The sequence below is a fragment of the Cyprinus carpio genome, chromosome A15 (assembly GCF_018340385.1).
Source record: "Cyprinus carpio isolate SPL01 chromosome A15, ASM1834038v1, whole genome shotgun sequence".
Classification (NCBI taxonomy): Eukaryota; Metazoa; Chordata; class Actinopteri; order Cypriniformes; family Cyprinidae; genus Cyprinus; species Cyprinus carpio.
Window position 1 is genome coordinate 22911804 of NC_056586.1, and position 19665 is coordinate 22931468.

General features: G+C 34.7%; 1 protein-coding gene across 1 annotated transcript; it reads right to left on the reverse strand.

The window, feature by feature from the left end:
- Nucleotides 1–2524: 2524 nt before the first annotated feature.
- On the reverse strand, nt 2525–19445 carry LOC109044849 (CWF19-like protein 2). Its single transcript, XM_042771733.1, is given in 12 exon segments — nt 2525–2916; nt 7696–7896; nt 8067–8169; nt 8935–9432; nt 12236–12450; nt 12627–12732; nt 13604–13791; nt 13793–14002; nt 15511–15626; nt 16655–16730; nt 17376–17474; nt 18543–19445. Coding segments are annotated over 12 exon segments (2193 nt in total). The 5' UTR covers nt 18732–19445; the 3' UTR covers nt 2525–2724.
- Nucleotides 19446–19665: the final 220 nt, after the last annotated feature.

Below are 19665 nucleotides of genomic sequence, written 5' to 3' on the forward strand. Positions count from 1 at the left end.
AAATGGCTCGTTTGTACTGTCACGGATCGTAAGAGGCGAAGACTCAAGTGCATGCAGATGAGGATTCTTTATTTGAAAATCACCAAAGTAAACAAAAACACAACTGAAACCACCCCGAAGGGGAAAAAACCAGAGTAGCATTCATGGTTACAACTCGTCATAAACTGAACACAGGGCAGCCAGACATCAAAGGCACGAACCGGTACATACATGAGACAAACGAGCCCAGAACAGAAAACACAGGAAGCTTATAAAGAAGAGGCAATCAGGTAAACAGCTGGGACAAATTGAATCAAGGAATAAGGTAACGAGAGAACAGGTGAGTGGAGTTTAGGGGAATGGAGTCCAGAGGAAAGGGAGAAACACAGATGGAGCAACTGAAACAATAATGACGTAACAAGATGGGCGGGGTCAGACAGAAAATAGACAGGAGAGAGCACATGGCACCAAACAAACACAACACTCACAAAAAGACAGTGTCATCTGGTGGCCCTCCCGGGCACACCAGCTGAAGACTGTGACATACACACACAAAAATAATTTAAAATTAGATTAAGGAGGAAACCAAAATTTTCCTGGGTTGATATTTAATAAAAAAAAAAAAAAACATTTACCTACATTTGAAAAATAAAAAGGGTCCCACAAAAGTCTTCATACCAGATAAAACATGCCTGCTTTAGATTTTACAATTTTCTAGACATTTTTCTACATATGACAAGTGCTCTAAAATAAAAAAACTTCAGAACTTCAGAACCTTCTTACGCTGGTCGTCGAAATTCTCGCGTATCGTCTCGGTTCCAGGTCCAGCATCCCGCCCAGGATTTCCTGATGGAGACAGAACAAATCTCAGTCACTAAGTTAACTTAAGGCTGCACAGTTTTGGAAAGAAAATCTAACTGCAATTATTCTCATTAAAAAATTGCAATTTAAAGTATGATTTAAAAAAAAAAATGTTTTGCTGTGCTTGTTTTTAGAGCTGCACAGTAAGACTATTGTCGTGTTTAAACTTCCGAAAAATCTCAATAACTCCCAAACACACACAAAGATGTGCGCAAAGCTGCCCTGCAATCTGAAATCCACAGAGAAGTACGGCACCCCACGCAGAACCTGGCCATTGCTAGGTGGTTGCTGAGGTGTTGCTGTGCAGTTTCTAAGGTGTTCTGGTTTGTTGCTATGGTATTGTGGCTGGTTACCAGGATGTTGCTATGCATTGGTTAAAGTTATCGGTGTGCGGTTGCCAGGACATTTCTGTTTGGCTGCTAAGTTGTTCTGGGTTGTTGCTATGGTGTTGTGGGTGGTTGTCAGGGAGTTTCTATGCTGTTTCTAACGTGTTGTGGGTGGTAGCCAGGGCATTGCTGTTTGGCTGCTTGCTATGCAGTTGCTACAGTGTCTTAAGCAGTTACTAGGGCATTGCTATGAAGTTGCTAAGGTGTTCTGGGTGGTTGCCAGGGCGTTGTTATGTGGTTGCTAAGGTTTTGTGGCTGGTTGCCAAGGCATTGCTGTACGGCTTCTAAAGTGTTGTTGCTATGCAGTTGCTACAGTGTCTTAAGCAATTACTAGGGCATTGCTATGAAGTTGCTACGGAGGTCTGGGTGGTTGCCAGGGTGCTGTGGCTAAGGTGTTGTGGCTGGTTGCCAGGGCATTGCAGTTTGGCTGCTAAAGTGTTGTTGCTATGCAGTTGCTATGGTGTCTTCAGCAATTACTAGGGCATTGCTATGAAGTTGCTAAGGTGCTCTGGGTGGTTGCCAGGACATTGTTATGTGGTTGCTAAGGTTTTGTGGCTGGTTGCCAGAGCATTGCTGTAAGGCTTCTAAAGTGTTGTTGCTATGCAGTTGCATAATAGTCTTAAGCAATTACTAGGGCATTGCTATGAAGTTGCTACGGAGGTCTGGGTGGTTGCCTGGGTGCTGTGGCTAAGGTGTTGTGGGTGGTTGCCAGGGAGTTGCTATGGTGTTCTCAGTGGTTGCCATTAATAACGTTTTCCATACAGTTATTAGGGCATAACTATAAAGTTGGTGTTTTGAGTGAAAACTGAAACTGAAAAAAAAAGTTTATTTAAAAATAAATTCATCATATGTATTTAATAATCAACACTCAAATAAAAACTGAAATGTACAAACATTTAAATTGCACTTAAAGAAGTTTTATATAAACCTTTTTAGTTTTATATAAATGTATTTTTTTAAGTTTTTACACCAATTTATTATATAAACATTTAAATGGTGGCCACCATAAAAACTTGTTATCATAACAGATTAATTCAAACTTAAAAAAAATTTGTACAGTCACTTTTGTGCTCTGTTGTGATGTCAGTTTGAGGCTGTTTGGTCCAAGTTACCTTAAAGTAAATGGGTGCCATGTCTCCAAGCTCTCTGGGCAGCGGCACACACTCGTACACCATGTCCAACTGTCTCTTCGGATTCATATGAGTCTTCAAAACACACAGTCCGACTCCTGAGACTCGAACATGCGGACCAAAGAGACATCTATGATAGAGAGTGAATGAGAGTGGTAGAGAGAAAGAGAGAGAGAGTGCGCATTAGTGGTCATTCATTCAATCTATTAGTCGACTAATCAAATGTTTATATTCATTTAATTACTTAAATACTGAGGGTGGGTTGGAGACCAAGATGGCAGAAAGCACATCCTGACTGTCTTTTATTTGTGCTTTATTGATGTTCTAGATGGTTGCTAGGGAGTTGCTAAGGCGTTTGGGGTGGTTGCTTATGCATTATTCATGTCTGAAGCACAAATGGATGCGTATATATAGATGAGCGCATGTGTTTGTAATGTTTGTACCTGTATTTCGCTCCAGATGTCCTCGTCCAGACCCGTGGCCGCTGTGTGATGCTGGATGGGGACGATCAAACAGTGACCTTCGGTCAGAGACACGCTGTTCGGCAGACACAAGTACACCTGCATGAGAGAAAACAAACACGTCATGTGATTAATGAGGACAGCACGCTAAAACCTCTAGCCTGTCCCGCAGCCTATCTCCTGTTGTCCCAGCTGCACATGGATGAACTGAGCATCAGGAGGAATCCTCTTCGAGACCATCACCCGAAACATACAGACTGCTGCTGGAGAGATTCAGCTTTATTTGACGCAGATATACAGTGTTTTCGGACAGCATGAGCTAAAATGATATTTAAAGCAAATTGTGTTTGTTTGTGTGTGTGTGTGTGTGTGTGTGTGTGTGTGTGTTTGTGTTTTAAGTGGTTGCCAGGGCATTACTTTTTGACTGCCGAGTTGTTTGGGGTTGTTGCTATGCAGTCATGCAGTGCTCTAAGCATGCAGTGCTCCTATGATGCTGCTAAGGTGTTCTGGGTGGTTGTCAGGGTGTTGCTATGGCTTTTAGGTTGTTTTTATGCAGTTGCTAAGGAGTTCTAAGTGGTTAGTGGGGTAGGACATTGCTATGAGATTGCTAAGATGTTCTGGGTGGTTACCAGGGCATTGCTATGCAGTTACTAACGTGTTCCAGGTTATTGCTACAAGGTTGCTAAGGTGTTCTGGGTGGTTGCCAAGGCATTTTATGGTGTTCTGGGTGGTTGCTAGGCAGTTGATAAAGTTTTCTAAGCTACTATTAAAGCATTGCTATAAGGTTGCTAGGGTGCTGTGGGTGGTTGCCAGGGCGTTGCTATGTGGTTGCTCAGGTGGTCTGGGATGTTGCTATCCAGTTGCTAAGGTGTTCTAAGTGGTTAGTAGGCTAGAGCATTGCTACGAGATTGCTATGGTGTTATAGGTGGTTGCCAGGGCGTTGCTATGCTGTGGCTAAGGTGTTCTAAGTGGTTAGTGTGGTAGGGCTTTATTATGAGATTGCTAAAGGTGTTTTGTGTGTTTGCCAGTGCGTTGCTATTGTGTTTTAAGTTGTTGCTATGCTGTGGCTAAGGTGTTCTAAGTGGTTAGTAGGCTGGGGCATTGTTATGAGATTGCTAAGGTGTTTCCGGTGGTTACCAGGGTGTTGCTAAGTGCTTGCTAAGGTGTTCTAGGTTGTTGCTATGCAGTTGATAAGGTGTTCTAAGCGGTTAGAAGGGCATTGCAAGGAGCCATGCACTTTTGCGAGTGGAACAGAATTCAGATGATCTGATTGGGCGGCAGGTGATCATGTGATCTGACTGTGGGTCAGGTGCGGATTCACTGTTAATTGCTGGCAAACCTGCGGGTCATTATCTGTAGCAGAATCCACAAAACAGCAGCAGATGCGACCGGGGAGCAGGGATTACGCTAACAGAGCATACGTGTGTCTCTCTAACACACGAGAGAGTGAGAGAGGTTTAACAGTGTGCTACAACAAGCAGACAAAGAGGCAATGTATCCGTAGCAACGGGTGATCTGTGTGGGAGGCGTGTCTGTTCACACTGGCATGTTTGATTGACAGATGGAGAGGAGCCGAGGTGAGAGCGAGAGTGTTGTAGAGTCTGGCTGAATTCAGACTGCGCTTTCAATTCTGTGTTTATTCTCTGCTTTGATGCTTTCTGACTCCAGCTGAAATGCAAATAAAAAACCTAGACGGAGCTGAGATCTTAAGGATAGTTTGCTTGCGAGTCTGTCTGGACTACATATACAGCAGACTGGAGATAAACACACTAAAAACTAGATTTACATTTTCAGTTTCATTCGAATGCAGGTTTTCAGCACACATCTTGAAAATTTGTATGCAAATATAACATCATCATAGCAGGGTTTACATTCTATTTATTTGAATCCAAGGGAGATTTTCAAATTTTAATCATATTTTAAAATTAATTCCACATTTTAATAATCAAATTTAAATTTAAATGAATCAAATAAATAAATAAGCTAAATAAATAAAAACAATAAACAATAAAGTTGCAAAAAAAGTTGTATTTCATTATGTAAATAAATGTAAGTGATAAAACCAATTTCACATTTTAATTGAACTTACATTAAATAATCAAATAAATAAATTAAACAGAGACTTTCAAATTTAATAATATTTTTAAAATAATTTAAAAACAGTTACTTTTTTATTATAGTTAACTGTATATATATATATACATATTTAGTTAATATATATAATATTAATTAAATAAATAATAAAATATTCAAACTAATAAATTAATTAATAATTAATCAAATAAATAAATTATTATTTAATTATTAATAATTATTATTAAATAAGGTAACATTACAATTATTGTCTCATTTGTTAACATTAATAAACTACATTAGTTAATATGAACTAACAATGAAAATACTTGTAAAGCATTTATTACATTTAGTTAGTGTTACTTTTAACTTTTATTAGTACATTATTAAAATTAAAAGTTGTAACTATTAATATTATTTAATTGGAGCTGAACTAACAATAAGCATTTGTATTAACACATTATAAAAGATGAATAAATACTTTAACAAATGTATTGCTCATTGTTAGTAAATGTTAGTTCATGCATTAAAAAACAGTAACTAACTGAACCTTTTTGTAATGCGTTACTATAAATAAAGTTAAATTACATAAAACAGAAAAGTTGCAAAAACGATTTCTTGCACATATCATTTTGCAAATAAAGCGAGAGAAAACCAGTTAATCATGCAAATATTACAATGACATGATTGCCGTTTGTTATATTTCAGATTGTGTACGTTCTATTAATGTGAATCAATAAAAGGATGTACAAACTAAATCTTGATTATTATTTTTTTAAGCATAAAATGTAATAAAACCAAGATGTGGATGAGGAAATGGATGCAAAAAAAAAAAAAGATACCAAGCATGCAATCATTTTATGGAAGAAAACCAGTTGTTAATTCTGTATGCAAATGTTTCAATGACATCATCGCTGTCAGTCAGATTTTGAATAGTGAACATTCTATAAATGTGAGGTCAGTGTTCTAAAAATTCTCTACAAAAGTTTGAATGGAGTCGCTGCTCCAGCTGAAATGAATGCAATATGACGCAGCCCTACATGCACTGCAATTACACAAACACACACTCTACACATTATCACACAAACACACACACAATTTTGGCTGCTGCTACTGATGAAATTGGTGAAATAAATATATTAATAACACTTTCAGCTGCTATGCCATGGTAACTTGGCAGAGAGAGAGAGAGACGGAGAGATGTGCCGCTAAAATGTGCAAATGTTTGTCACTTTTATATTTCTCGTCTCCAAGGCGACCGTGACGTCTCAGTTTCTTATAACGGATTTTAGTAGAAAATCTGAGAAACACCAAATCACATCGGAGCCAGAGAGGAGGACAGACTGAGAGATTGATCCTCACCGCCACCATCTGCTGATGCCAGTCTGTCTTACGAGCACAGACCAGCTCAGACAAATATACAACCGCAGGCTGTTTGTTCAGAAACTCATTCCTGATATATTAAAGGGGCTGCATATTTCTATACAGCATGCATTTGATTGTATTTTTTTTAACATTGGGCTTAAAAATCAAGTGTTTTAATATCTTCAGGCTAATAATAGTAATTCCATTGCTGCTCATTTGCATAAAGCTAAAAAAAGGTCAAGTTTACTGCATCGCATCAGCATTGGAAATAAATGACATCCAGTCAATGTTAAAGTTTTAGTAATTTTGTGATTTTTTTTTTTTTCATTTTTTTTTTTTATCTCTTTATAGTTAACTTTTTTTTCAGCTGTATTTTTAGTTATTTCAACACATGAAATTCGACTAAACAATAATGTTTGTTTTAAATGTCTATATAGTCTTCATTCATTTAAATTAAATTTATTAATATTTCGGTTTTAATTATTTTAGTACATCAAGTTAAACTAAATTTAAATGAATAATGCTACATTGGCAACTAGCTGAAACAAAACATTTTCATACTTTATTTCTGTTATTTTTTAGAAATAATCAATAGAAACAAAGTTGCAGTGATTTTAAAATTGAAATGAATCAAATAAATAAATAAGCTAAATAAATCAAAACAAAAAACAACAAAGTTGCAAAAAAAGTTTATTAAATAAATGTAATAAGTTTATGTAAATAAATGTAAGTGATAAAACCAATTTCACATTTTAATTGAACTTAAATTAAATAATAAAATAAATAAATTAAACAATTGAAAAATCAAATGGAGACTTTCAAATTTTAATCATATTTTTAAAAGAATTTAAAAAATTAATTAATTAATAAAATATTCAAACTACTAAATGCATTAATAATTAATCAAATAAATAAATAAATTAATTAATTAATAAAAATAAATATATAAATAGATACATTAAATAAAATAAATAAAAATGAAAACTGAACTAAAATCAAATCTGAAATAAAAATTACACCTAAACATTAAGATAAAAAAAAACTCATCACATAAAATGACTAAAAAAGTACACTAAAATTAAAATGAAAACATAAAATATAAAAATAAAAGCTAATTCACACATAATATTTGTCATGAGAAACAATCAATAGAAACAAAGTTGTAGTGATATCAATATATTATTATACTAGTTTTAGTAATTTTGCAGTGTGTTTTTGCCATTTTTATTAGTTATTGTTTTTTTAAATAAATATATTTATTTCAGTTTTAATTTATAATTTTGAATTAGTTTTTTAAATGTTTATTTATTATTTTATTTTATTTCAAGTAGTTTTATTTTATTTTATTTTATTTTAACTAACAATAATTTTTTTCTATGGTTTTAGTTTTAGTTAGCTATAACTACCCTGCAAAGCTGTATATGTGAATGTGCGTCTCACCGCTTTCTGCTTCCTCCTTCCTCCTCTAGGCTCCTGTGGTTGGGACAGGGCTTTAACTGGCCAGGCTCGTCCCAATGGGTCGGTCCTGAACAGAACCACTTCCTTTTCTGAGTCTGTTGGTGCAGAAACCTGTTTGTTCTGGTCTTTTCTTTGAGCTCGACGGACCGCTTCCATCTGAGCCTTTAGCTTTTCCTCCAGGGCCTGTGATTATTCACACACAATCAAAACATCATCATCACCACAATCAGTATCTGTGTCTACTACTAGCACACAAAGACAGTCTCAACACCTAGGAGCTTCCTAATTAGACAGCATTTTTGGGCATCAGTATCTAGGTCACATGGTTTCCAGGAGAGTTGTGATGAGCTAACCGAGCTTCCCATGAGTTCTGCCTTGACGAGTTTGGCTCCCAGTTTATTCATCTCTTCATCTGTCAGGATCACCTCTTCCTCCTCCTCTTCCTCACTCTCAGAACTAGGAGATAAACAAACCCAATCAGTTTTAGTAACATTTCACAAAAGGAAGTGTAAAGTACTGTAATGTCAAGAACTTGTATAGAACAAATACGTTTCCCTGACTTCATGACGTTTCCAATTCATTTGCAGTTACTGGATACAAATTCCTAAAAATCGTTTTAATTCATTGATTCACAAATGAAGGGTGATGTGTTTTTAAATGATTGTAGGAGGTGAGCTGAATAATTTTCAGATACCAAGGCCCCCTATAAACACAATTATTTTGCAATAAATGTAAAATATATTATTACAATGTATTACATATTAATATACAGTCTAGTTAAAATATAATTTATAAATATTTATAATTTTATGAAATATATTTTTTGTAATAATATATACATATTTTTTGACAAAAAAATTAATATATATATATATATGTGTGTGTGTGTGTGTGTGTGTGTGTAAATTATATATAAAAAATATTCATTATAAAAAAAAAATCATTCATTTACATGACTTTCCCCAGGTCTAGAAATCACCCTAAAATGAGATTTCCTCATTTGTCCAGTTTTTTAACACAATGGGAATCCTGGTTCTTCAAAGAAAAAAAAAAAAACAGCTGTTAAGGGGTTGAATTAAAGCAAGAAATATCCTGTTTTTAGTTGTTTTGTTATATTTTAGACAACAAGTGAAATGTTGAAAAACTGTCTTCTAATGTGGGTGTGAAGGTCAAAATGACATTGAAATCTCTTATAAAATCACAAAACCCTTTCATTCTGACATGCTCACTTTTGTTGTTGTTTTGCTGTCTTCCAGCAGGGCGGCGCTCTTTTCTGTGTGTTTCTGTGGGGTTGGCATCTCCTTTGGATCCTGCACAGCACTGCACTTCCTCCAGGCAGCTACAACACCACCATCATCATCATCAACAGGTTTCTTGAATCCTGCACTCTGATTGGACGCAGAGGCTTTCGGCCCCGCCCTCCTGAACCCCGCCCCTCCACTCATATCCTCATCAGGTTCTGAGGGTTTGAAGAACTTGAGGCTGGACAGAGAGGAAGTGCTGTGTGTCCTCTGGGACTCTCTCTCGTCTCTCTTCTTTCTCTCAGCGTGTGGAGAATCCGTCTCTCCACCTCTCCTCCCGGTCTCCTCTTCTCCATCTCTCCCTCCCTTCTTCTCTGTCATCTCTCCTCCATCTCTTCCCGGTCCCTCTCCTCTCACTCCTCTCTCCATACGCAGCCTCTTCTGCCTCTCGCAGTCTCTTCTGGAACTCTTCCATGGACTACAGGGGAAGAGAGAAGCATCAAAAACGCAATCATCAAGGCCATTTTCCACTCAAAGCAGAATAACTCAGTACAATGTGAATGGGGCATTGAAAGGCACTGTCTGACTCAAAATATGCAAATAAGTTTTTTTGGCCAGTCAGGTTCCAGAAGTATTAACACAATGGTATATGTTGCTGTTAAAGAAATCAGTCAGTGTAATTTAAATAAAATATTTTAATTGTGGATGAAAAAAAAGCTACACTTGTTCTTCTTTCCCTTTTTTTCGTACTTTCTCTTTTCTTCCCCCTTCCCCTCCCTTTTCCCTCTCCTTAATCCTCCCCCCCTCTCCCCTCCCCCATTCTTTTTCTTCCTCTCTCTCTTGAATTAAATACTTTAACAATTGCTCTTGTTAGTAATGTTAGTTCATGCATTAAAAAAACTCCTGTAGTAACTAATCCCTTGAACCTTTTGTAATGCGTTACGTTACTATAAATAAAGTTAAATCCTACATCCTAAAACAGAACGTGAAAAAGTTTGCCCAAAAACGATTTCTTGCACATATCATTTTGCAAATAAAAGCTGAGCCGGAAAGGAGAGGAAAACCAGTAATCATGCAAATATTACAATGACATGATTGCCGTTTGGTTATATTTCATGATTTGTGTACATTCTATTAATGTGAGTCAATGAGAGATGTACAAACTAAAATCTTGATTATTATTTTTTTAAGCCTTAAACATGTTCCATAAAACCAATGATGACGATGAAGAAATGGATGCAAAAAAAAAAAAAAAGATACAAGCAGGCAATCATTTTAGGGAAGAAAACCAGTTGTTAATTCTGTATGCAAATGTTTCAATGGACATCAGCGCTTTCAGTTCAGATTTTAGTGAAACATTCTATAAATGTGAGGTCAGTGTTCTAAAAAAGGTTCTCTACAAAAGTTTGAATGGAGTCGCTGCTCCAGCTGAAATGAATGCAATATGACGCAGCCCCTACATGCACTGCAATTACACAAACACACACTCTACACATTATCACACACACACACACACCAATGATTTTGGCTGAGGGGGGGGGGGCTACTGATTGAAATTGGGGGAAATAAAATATATTTAATAACACTTTTTTTGCTGCTCTTGCCCATGGTTAACTTGGCAGGAGAGAGAGAGACGGAGGAGATGTGCCGCTAAAAATGTTGCAAATGTTTTGTCACCTTTTATATTTCTCGTCTCCAAGGCGACCGACCATGTGACAGTCTCAGTTTCTTATAGTTGACGCTAAAATGGATTTTAGTAGAAATATCAGAGAAACACCAAAATCACATCGGAGCCCAGAGAGGAGGACAGACTGAGAGAGATTGATCCTCACCGCCACCCTCTGCTGATGCCAGGTCTGTCTTACGAGCACAGACCAGCTCAGACAAATATACAAACCGCAGGCTGTTTGTTCAGAAACTCATTCCTGATATATTAAAGGGGCTGCATATTTCTATACAGCATGCATTTGATTGTATTTTTTTTTTACAACATTGGGCTTAAAAATCAAGTGTTTTTACTATCTTCAGGCTAATAATAGTTAATTCCATTGTGCTGTCATTTTGCATAAAGCTAAAAAAGGTCAAGTTTTACTGCATCGCATCAGCATTAAAAATAAATGACATCCAGTCAATGTTAAAGTGTTTAGTAATTTTGGTGATTTTTTGTTTCATTTGTTTTTATCTCTTTATAGTTTACTTTTTTTTTCAGCTGTATTTTTCGTTATTTCAATTACATGAAATTCGAAAACTGAACAATAATGTTTGTTTTAAAAGTCCTCTATATAGTCTTCATTCATTTAAATTTAAATTTGGATTAATATTTCGGTTTTAATTATTTTAGTACATCAAGTTTTTTAAACTAAATTTAAATGAAATAATGCTACATTGGCAACTAGCTGAAACAAAACATTTTCATACTTTATTTCTGTTATTTTTTTAGACATAATTAATAGAAACAAAGTTGCAGTGATTTTAAAATTGAAATGAATCAAATAAATAAATAAGCTAAATAAATCAAAACAAAAAACAACAAAGTTGCAAAAAAGTTGTATTTCATTATGTAAATAAATGTAAGTGATAAAACCAATTTCACATTTTAATTGAACTTAAATTAAATAATAAAATAAATAAATTAAACAATTGAAAAATCAAATGGAGATTTTAATCATATTTTTAAAAGAATTTAAAAAAATTAATTAATTAATAAAATATTCAACTACTAAATGCATTTAATAATTAATCAAATAAATAAATAAATTAATTAATTAATAAAAATAAATATATAAATAGATACATTAAATAAATAAATAAAAAAATGAAAACTGAACTAAAATCAAATCTGAAATAAAAATTACACTCCTAAACATTAAGATAAAAAAAACTCAGCACATAAAATGACTAAAAAGTAAACTAAAATTAAAATGAAAACGTAAAATATAAAAATAAAAGCTAATTCACACATAATATTTGTCATGAGAAACAATCAATAGAAACAAAGTTGTAGTGATATCAATATATTTATTATACTAGTTTTAGTAATTTTGCAGTGTGTTTTTGCCACTTTTTATTAGTTATTGTTTTTTTAAATAAATATATTTATTTCAGTTTTAATTTATAATTTTGAATTAGTTTTTTAAATGTTTATTTATTATTTTATTTTATTTCAAGTAGTTTTATTTTATTTTATTTATTTTAACTAACATTAATTTTTCTGTCTATGGTTTTAGTTTTAGTTAGCTATAACTACCCTGCAAAGCTGTATATGTGAATGTGCGTCTCACCGCTTTCTGCTTCCTCCTTCCTCCTCTAGGCTCCTGTGGTTGGGACAGGGCTTTAACTGGCCAGGCTCGTCCCCAATGGGTCGGTCCCTGAACAGAACCACTTCCTTTTCTGAGTCTGTTGGTGCAGAAACCTGTTTGTTCTGGTCTTTCTTTGGTCTTTTCTTTGAGCTCGACGGACCGCTTCCATCTGAGCCTTTAGACTTTTCCTCCAGGGCCTGTGATTATTCACACACAATCAAAAACATCATCATCATCACCATCACCTATCTGTGTCTACTACTAGCAGCACACAAAGACAGTCTCAACACCTAGGAGCTTCCTAATTAGACAGCATTTTGTGGGCATCAGTATCTAGGTCACATGGTTTCCAGGAGAGTTGTGATGAGCTAACCGAGCTTTCCCATGAGTTCTGCCTTGACGAGTTTTGGCTCCCAGTTTTATTCATCTCTTCATCTGTCAGGATCACCTCTTCCTCCTCCTCTTCCTCACTCTCAGAACTAGGAGATAAACAAACCCAATCAGTTTTAGTAACATTTCACAAAAGGAAGTGTAAAGTACTGTAATGTCAAGAACTTGTATAGAACAAATACGTTTCCCTGACTTCATGACGTTTCCAATTCATTTGCAGTTACTGGATACAAATTCCTAAAAAAATCGTTTTTAATTCATTGATTCACAAATGAAGGGTGATGTGTGTTTTTAAATGATTGTAGGAGGTGAGCTGAATAATTTTCAGATACCAAGGCCCCCTATAAACACAATTATTTTGCAATAAATGTAAAATATATTATTACAATGTATTACATATTAATATACAGTCTAGTTAAAATATAATTTATAAATATTTATAATTTTATGAAATATATTTTTTGTAATAATATATACATATTTCTTGACAAAAAAATTAATAATATATATATATATATATATATGTGTGTGTGTGTGTGTGTGTGTGTGTAAATTATATATAAAAAATATTCATTATAAAAAAAAAATCATTCATTTACATGACTTTCCCAGGTCTAGAAATCACATTAAATGAGATTTCCTCATTTATCCAGTTTTTTAACACAATGGGAATCCTGGTTCTTCAAAGAAAAAAAAAAAACAGCTGTTAAGGGGTTGAATTAAAGCAAGAAATATCCTGTTTTTAGTTGTTTTGTTATATTTTAGACAACAAGTGAAATGTTGAAAAACTGTCTTCTAATGTGGGTGTGAAGGTCAAAATGACATTGAAATCTATTATAAAATCACAAAACCCTTTCATTCTGACATGCTCACTTTTGTTGTTGTTTTGCTGTCTTCCAGCAGGGCGGCGCTCTTTTCTGTGTGTTTCTGTGGGGTTGGCATCTCCTTTGGATCCTGCACAGCACTGCACTTCCTCCAGCAGCTACAACACCACCATCATCATCATCAACAGGTTTTTCTTGAAATCCTGCACTCTGATTGGACGCAGAGGCTTTCGGCCCCGCCCTCCTGAACCCAGCCCCTCCACTCATATCCTCATCAGGTTCTGAGGGTTTGAAGAACTTGAGGCTGGACAGAGAGGAAGTGCTGTGTGTCTCTGGGACTCTCTCTCTCTCTCTCTCTCTCAGCGTGTGGAGATCCGTCTCTCCACCTCTCCTCCCGGTCTCCTCTTCTCCATCTCTCCCTCCCTTCTTCTCTGTCATCTCTCCTCCATCTCTCCCGGTCTCCTATCCTCTCACTCCTCTCTCCATACGCAGCCTCTTCTGCCTCTCGCAGTCTCTTCTGGAACTCTTCCATGGACTACAGGAGGAAGAGAGAAGCATCAAAACGCATCATCAAGGCCAGTTTCCACTCAAAGCAGAATAAACTCAGTACAATGTGAATGGGGCATTGAAAGGCACTGTCTGACTCAAAATATGCAAATAAGTTTTTGGCAGTCAGGTTCCAGAAGTATTAACAAATGGTATATGATTCTGTTAAAGAAATCAGTCAGTGTAATTTAAATAAAATAATTTTAATTGAATGAAAAAAAAGCTACACTACCCATGAATCCTAAAAATAAAAAACACCATTATATTGCAATACATATAAAATATATGAATGCATTTTTACAATATATTTTATGCAAACAAATTGTATATTTAAATACATTATTATAATATATTTTTTTCAATATATTCAATATATTTATTAATTTATTTATTAATATATATATATATGTGTGTGTATATGATTGTTTTGTAAATGTAAAATATATGAATTAATATATTCATAATATTAACATATTAATTAATTATATATAAATATATTAGTATACATTATACTACATGATCATAAATCATAAATATTTTCAAGATGGTTTTCATATATATATATGAAGACCATCTAATCTAAATTTATTGCAAATTATATATATATATATATATATATATATATATATATACAATTTGCAATAAATTTAGATTACATTATTATATTATTAGTATATATATTTACATATTAAAATATAACATTATATTAAAATATATTTAATAAAACATTTTTCAAATATACTATTTTGTAATAAATGTAAATATATGCGTGCAATTATTTTGCAATAAATATAAAATATATTAATATATTAGTATTATATATATATACACACATCATATATGTATATTATGTATACATATATACATCATATAATAAAATAACATTTAAATATATTACTTTGCAATAAAAGTAAAATATATTGTATTTTAAACGTATATTTAATAAATATAAATCAATATTTTATATTGTGCTTTTTTTATTTGTGTAACATTCATGGGAGTTTTCTATTTTTTACTTTTTTAAAACATTTTTTTTTTTTACTTCAAATCAAAATCTGTAATGCTTGATTCAAAAGTCTAATTAATTTTAGAGCATATAAAAAAAAATGGCAAAACACTCTGCTACAGAATCTAGAGTTTCACGAAGCAAGATTTTATATTTTGGATGCGTTACGTTCTTGCAGTCTGAAGCAAATGTGACTAGAGAGAAAAACTGGCCAGTGTAAATTTATACAACAATATTGCTTCACATGTCCTAACTGGTTGCACACAGCCATGATTTGCTCAGTTTCATGAACAAATGACTATTATAAGCTAGTTCTTTTCATCTGAATCAAATTAGGAAACACTGCTATGCATCTATCACAGAAGGGAAGCAACTTTCAGTGTGTTGAAGTACAGAGAGGTGTGTGTGTGTGTGTGTGTGTGTGTGTGTGTGTGTGTGTGTGTGTGTGTGTGTGTGTGTGTGTGTGTGTGTGTGTGTGTGTGTGTGTTCACCCTGTATCTCTCCACCACCATGCTCTCCAGACTGCACTGTTCTCTGTCGGCCTGCTCTTTCATCCTCTGATATGACTTCCTGAGCCAGCTCACCCCTCCATCATTCACCACTCCAGCTGAGACGGAGAGAAATCAGTGTAAAACATCTGTGAAAGAAACACTCCGCACACACAGAGCGAGCGGCTCCGACTGCACCGTCAGCTTACCGTCAACGCCAAACGCCGTTTTAACTCCTCATTCTAATAACATGACAAGTGAAACAGTATATTTAAATGACAAAAAGGAAATGCATGGAAAGAATCATGAAAAATGAAAAAGGCTTAAAGTGTTAAACTGTCAGAGCCAACAAAGCTTTATGAGCATGGGTTACAAACTTCTGCATAGTCTGGTGAATATCGCACCTTATTTTTGCCACAAACAGCCCATTTAAAGACAAAGAGGTTATTTAACCAACATGTAAATACCAATTTGTCTTCTTTGTGACATTTAGGGTTGAATTACATGAAACTGGACACAACTCTGAGAGAAAAGAGACTGAGAAAATGGGTTTTTATGGCCCACGTTAATCTGATCTGATATTACAGATACCTGAATACTTTCTCAGCATTCTGCACATGACATATAAACCAGCGGAAGATGAATTGTTGTTTGGTTCAAGCATTCACAACACAAATTGCATGGACGCTCCGCAAAAGATGCAAAAAATTAAAAATTGCAAAAAAAAAATAAATAAATAAAAAATGTATGCATTTTTCTCGATTTCATTTTCAATAGTTTAATTACATTTTAATAGTCAAAAAGGATGTCTAATCAACTGAATTCAAGAGTGTCTAATAATAATAATAATACAAAATAATACCAAAAATGTCAAAGGACATTGATGTAGGGTTTACTTTGAAATAATTTTCACTCAGAAATAGTGAGTAACAATTAAACATGAAATTATGAAATACAACATCTGAAAGAGTATTTTCTTATAAAGCATATTCCAATAATCTTTGTTTGAACAGTTTTTGCAAAAACTAACATTTTTTATTTTTTTTTTTACAGTGTGTGGGATTTTACACAAACTGTACCCCCTACAGCAGCTGAGACAAAAATAATCTTGGAGTCTGACCGTGTCCGATCATCACACTTGATTTACCAGAGGTGTCCTCCGGAGGCAGACCACTTCCTCCATCCTTCCAGTAAGGGTTCAGCTCTAACCTGTGAAGACCAGCCTGAGAGAAAGAGAAAGAGAGAGACACACGTCATAAACACAAACACACTCTCTCCTCAAACAACAAAAACCCACCACAAAAGTGCTTATTTTAACACTTGCTTTGACTGCTTGGTCTGAAAGAGATACTTTCTCAGCTTTCTGCGCATGAAATATAAACCAATGGACAACGAATCATTGTTAACTGCAAGCATTTGCAATACAAATTGCTGTGCAAAAGATGCAAGCAATGCAAAACGCTCACAAATGCAATTTCTGCAGAGATGCACAGCATTGAGGAAAGCGTTTTGCTAAAATAGGTCAATTATATGTTAATACCAGCAGCTCAGTTTCACAAACCGTTTGCTTGCTTGTTTTAATGCTATACCAGCATTCAAGGCTATTTTCAAGATGAAAAACAGGATAAAAAAAAAAAGAAAAGATGTTTAATGTCCAGTCAGTTAAAATCAAAACTGCTGACTGCTTTTGTTATTGGGATAAAATATGAAAAATCTTCATATGTGATGGATTTTTAATAGATATTTTTGAAAGCAGCATGCTCATTAGGAAATGATGCAGGGCAGTGTTATTAAACTGGAAAGAGCATCTTTTAATTTCACAGATTGTTAGACTGACGTCTACATGAACCTTCACAAACATCGCTCACCTCTTCGATAGACTGCGCTTTCTGCCTCTCTGCCTCTTTTTCTGCTTCTTTCTGCGCTCGTCTCTCCGCCAGGAAGTCAAAGGTCATCCATTCGTCTCTCTAGGAAAGGTCAAACAGACAAAGGCTATAAAAAATAGACCATTCTTGATCATAGTCTGCGTTTTGGAAAATCTCTTCATAAATGAGAGACATCACTAATAAGAAAAAAACTGGTAAAATTCTATTTTGACCCACAATTAATTTTATTGCGTCTACAAATAACTATTCTTGAGGACAGAAAAGCATTTGTGTGCATCTCGGCTCATTCATGCAAAGTTGAACCTTACGCATCTTCACCACGTCACTGGAGGCACACACAAGGCTTCAGCCCTCACTGAAAACAAATGACTTCTGGTCGCTCAGAGAGAGCTCTTCAATTCAACTAATAACAGTATTGAAGTTTCCACAAGTGGCTTTACTGTGTAGGACAACAATCACCCACTCTGACACACACACACACACACACACTCTCTCTCGCTCTCTCATAATCTCCATGACTTTCTGAAGACTGTGATTACAGAGCACAGCAATGATAGTAATCGGATCACATTGAACTGCTGTGTGACAAACCGCCTCCATTAATTCTGGAGAACACAAGAGAGACTTACATACGCCATAAATCTGTTCTTACTGAAAGCAAAATAATATTTCTGAGATTTTGGGGATATTGGGAGAGATTACTGATCTAATTAGTACTGGCTTAGTTAGCAGTGGGTGTGGTCTCATGCTCCGCCTTCCAGGCCTTGACATCACAAAAACATCACAAGAAGACAAAAACTGGAGGATTTATAATGGATTTATTATAGATTATGGTTTAAACGGTTTGAAGTTTAAACATCTTAATGCTGGATTCATTTCAGCTTTTGTCTTCTCCAGATGTTAACTGATGGACTGGAGTGCTGTGGATTATTGTGATGTTTTTATCAGCTGTTTGGACTCTCATTCTGACGGCACCCATTCACTGCAGAGCATCCATTGATGAGACACTGATGCAATGATACATTTCTCCAAATCTGAAAAAAAAACAAACTCAACCTAATATCACATGACCTTAAAAACAAAACCTAATCAAATCAAATTTTTTTTAACTATAACTAAACATAAAAGCCAAAACATCCCAGGACGTACTTCAGAGCTGTCACAAGATGCATCTTCCTCGTCTTTTTTCTCTTTCTTAGCTTTCTTCTTCTCTTTCTGGCTCTTCTTTGCTTTCTTCTCTTTCTTCTTTTTCTTGTTTTTTACTGTATTCTCCCGTGTGCAAAAAACAAACATAAAATGTGAATACAGTGTGAAGAGATGAACATGTTTTCGAAGCATTTAGTATGATTTCTGAAGGATCATGTGACACTGAAGACTGGAGTAATGATGCTCAAAATTCAGCTTTGAATCACAGAAATAAATTAGACCTCAAAATAGATCCAAATAGAAAACAGGTATTTGAAAAAGTAATATTTCACAATATTACTGTATTTTTGATGCAGCCTTGTTGAGCAGAAGAGATCTGAAGTTACATTATGATTCATCCTCAATATTTGGGCTTCTTGTCATCTTTAACGGGGCTCATGCTGCAGTTTGACCTCTGACATGGCCTATCTGCTGCATAAGGTGATAAAGGTTTGTCAGAGTTAAGGCAGACTAAGGCAAATGTGTGCACAGAGAAATCCCAACACAGCTAGCAGATAGATAACAGACACAGTGTGTGTGTTGAGATCTGGACACATCAGTGACTACGTTTGCAATAGCAAACTACTCTCATACTATTTCTGCAGTTTGTGAATTTTCTATTTTCACAAACAACCTGCACGACCTCCTAGATTTCATCAAATGTGCAGTACGGTCAAAAAATGCAGCATAAGCAGCATATTTATTTATGAGACGACCTCAATGGATTGAACATACAACATAGTGATGCATAGTGAAACAGCATACTACTGTCTGAAACGTTTAGCATTGTACACTGCATACTGTTTCACGTATATTTTAAAAGTACAGTGCCACATGCTAGCATTTCAGTCCAAACTGTCAAATGTCTCCCCCAGTAATATTGTAGAATTATTTAAACTCTATTATAATATTTATAAAATCTTTAAATTAACTTTATTTTTATATTTTCAGTTTTCATTTGCATTTTAGTTTTTTTAATGTGCTTGTCATTTTTTATTAATTGTTTTTTAAGTTTCTATTTAGCTTTAATTTTACACAATTATTAAAACTAACTTTTATTTTGATATTTTAAGTTTTCATTTTAAAT